This window comes from Plasmopara halstedii (assembly GCF_900000015.1).
Source record: "Plasmopara halstedii genome assembly, contig: Scaffold_672, whole genome shotgun sequence".
Lineage (NCBI taxonomy): Eukaryota > Oomycota > Peronosporomycetes > Peronosporales > Peronosporaceae > Plasmopara > Plasmopara halstedii.
The window spans coordinates 58088-60948 of record NW_020187589.1 but is presented as its reverse complement, the minus strand read 5'-3'; the positions used below and the strand labels follow the sequence as shown (position 1 = coordinate 60948).

The 2861-nt window shown below is 42.0% G+C and overlaps 2 protein-coding genes across 2 annotated transcripts; one reads left to right on the top strand and one right to left on the bottom strand.

Moving 5' to 3' along the window:
* Positions 1-469: 469 nt before the first annotated feature.
* Positions 470-1291, top strand: PHALS_13642 (uncharacterized protein; the record flags this gene model as incomplete). The annotated part of the gene is made up of 1 exon (XM_024729439.1): positions 470-1291. One exon carries the CDS (start codon positions 470-472, stop codon positions 1289-1291), a length of 822 nt encoding a protein of 273 aa, XP_024579816.1.
* Positions 1292-2335: 1044 nt separating this feature from the next.
* Positions 2336-2680, bottom strand: PHALS_13641 (uncharacterized protein; the record flags this gene model as incomplete). Its single annotated transcript, XM_024729438.1, has 1 exon — positions 2336-2680. One exon carries the CDS (start codon positions 2678-2680, stop codon positions 2336-2338), a length of 345 nt encoding a protein of 114 aa, XP_024579815.1.
* Between the last annotated feature and the right edge of the window lie 181 nt (positions 2681-2861).

Here is a 2861-nt window from a genome sequence, read left to right as displayed (position 1 = left end):
CAGATGCTGTCAATTTATGGCGTGTGTATTTTTTTCTTACGGGAAGACTTTACAATGTACAAAGGATAATGTGGATAGGTTCAGAAAAAGACTGATATCAAGACTCAACAGCACGAATGAATTAACACTTTACGGACAACGATCACATTGCGTAATGTTTAACGACAATTGACATTCTCACAACAACACGAAAAGGAAGTAACAAACGAACATACGGCCCAACCCGTTGAGTATTTGTTTTAGCAACAAGGTCCTGATTAATTGTTTATACGTAAGACAATGAGCCTGTTCTATGTCGATGGAAAGGCTCATTGGCTGTTCCATTTTTGTGTTTAGAGTTTGCATGTCAGAACTATCGACTCGCCCTGCTTTTGCCTAGTAAAATGAACCAGCGATGCTGTTTGGTCTCGAGAACAGGTCATAAAACAATTTTCACAGCAACGCATAGCAGTTTCTCTTCCACATTACGATGGTTTTTCTTTCTGCAATCTTTGGTGCCGTGGCTCTCGCATCGTCTTATACTGTGGCCCATGCCCAGAAAACCGTTATGCCGCTTCCTTGGGACGGTCGTGGAGAAGGACTCGACGTCAAAACAATCACAAAGAAGTACCTGACTCACATCCTCACAATGCGTAATGATTCAAAACTAACGGTCGAAGATTACATCTCGATTGAACAAAAGGCTCGAGAACCTGCGTACAATGGTGACTCGGCGGTCATATCGATTTCAGTGGACGGAAAAGCACAGTTTAAAGATCAACATGACTTTCGTCGCACAGAACTAGTGCAATTTGTTGCCTCGAATCCAAAAGGTGTCACGTTCTTTCGTACGAGCTTTATGAAAAAAGAAGCATTTTTGAACCCGTACGCCTGGCAGCTTGTTTTTGACGAATTGCATGTTATTGAGCTTCGAGTGGATGCATCAGTCACTCCGGCAAAGCTCATTTTCTTGTGTGGTGGAACTTGGGACCCGAAATGGGAGACAACGTTTAAGCCGGGTACGTGGTACAACTTCGGCATTGCTGTCTCTGCCGGTGAAACGCCACAAAGCGTCAAGATTGAATTCTACGAGAGCGAGGGCAATGAAGAACTTGTTCTGAAAACAAAAGAGACCGCTGAAAAGCCTTACCCCAGTGATTTCGAGTTTCACATCGGACTGTTGACATTGAGTGACGACAAGTCTGCACCCAAAATGAACAAGGACCCTGATACCTTGATGTTCAATGGTGTTTCTGTCACGCCTGAGATTTCAACCGCCACTTCACTCAATGTCAATTTCCAACAGAATTGAAAACCTTATGTGCCCACGCTAGACTTCATCACTAGCATGAGACTTAATTGAGTCTTAGAAGATCGAGCACTTGTTCAAGTTATGGCTCACATTGTTTTTGCTTTAGCTCTCTATCGATGTTGATTTTTCGGACAGGGTCATGGATCTTGATCTGATTAAATAAATGTTTTGTTCTTTTAGCTGGCTTTGCCATTTTTGAATTGATTAAAGTGTTGTTTCCTAGAATAGAAAGGTCAGGTAAAAACTGGACTGTAAGACTTAACAATTCCCAACCGTTATTGTAATCATTGTGCAGCACGATGGATTGCTACAATATTCTTGAATGACAAGACCCTCATTAAAATTTACTGTCAAGAAATATTCAAAAGCCATGAAAACGGAATCTGATCGATGCCATGAACATTATCATTAGCTCATCAGTAGTCAGAATTTACTACGATTGTGTAAAGGCTTTGTCTAAAACCTTCACCCTTCAAGTAATACTAGTAGAACAGTTGTATCTCAATTTCGAGTTATCATATTAGTGTCAAAGTCTGCATCTCGTGGAGTAATCGTAATGAGTGCCTACTTGTTTATGTAATCAGTTGCTCGTTGTAAAGCTGAAATTTTTAGGACACCACCATATGTAAGAGGTAGCAAGCACTCAGCATGATGTCCTGACACTTTTTTCTAATTTCGACACTATACCTTAAATTAAGTTATTGGTGCTGCTTGATTGAATCACCAAAAGAAAGCAGAGTCGCGAAGTGAAGAAGGCACATATCGATGTAAAGCAATTGGCTGTTTAGGGTCATTAGTTACTCGCCGTCGTGATTCAGTGCATAGCGCACTTGGTCAACAGGTATAGAATGGAGATGTTTGATGTGATTACGAAGGCTCCAAAATTATGAATCGAAAAGTAAACATTTATTGTAAACGAGTAATGCTTCGACAGATAAAGCATTTAATTCAAAGCGGAAGTAACTTAAACTAGGTGGAAGGCAGGTAGTGCAACGTATCTCGTTGAGGACTTACCATTAGTTCAAGCTCATCATGTATTCGTGCTTAGGAACAAGCAGGACCTCCAGCTACCGCAGGAACGTCAGCCGTAACAGTCACACCGTTGTAAGACACAATGTCCTTTTTGGGGTTCATCTTTGGCTCGCTACCGTCATCCGACAAAGTCAACATACCAAAGTGGAATTCAAAGTCTTCCGGGAGGTCTTTCTCGAAAGTATGTGTGGTCTTGAGTTTAAGCTCTTCGTTACCCTCGCTCTCGTAGAATTTAACTTCATGACCCTTGCCAGACGACCCAGGCGATAGAGCGACGCCAAAGTTATACCACGTACCGGGTACAAAAGTGGTGTTCCATTTTGGCTCCCAAGTGCCACCGCACAAAAAGATAAGCATTGGTGGAGAGACTGACGCATCCACACGAATCTCAGAATAGTGTAACTCGTCGAAAATGAGCTGCCATTGGTACAGGTTTAAAAAAGCTTCTTCTTTAAAAAAGCTGGTGCGGAAGAACGTTGTACCCTTCGTATTAGCCGCAACAAATTGTACTAATTCCGAGCGACGGAAGTTCGTCTGC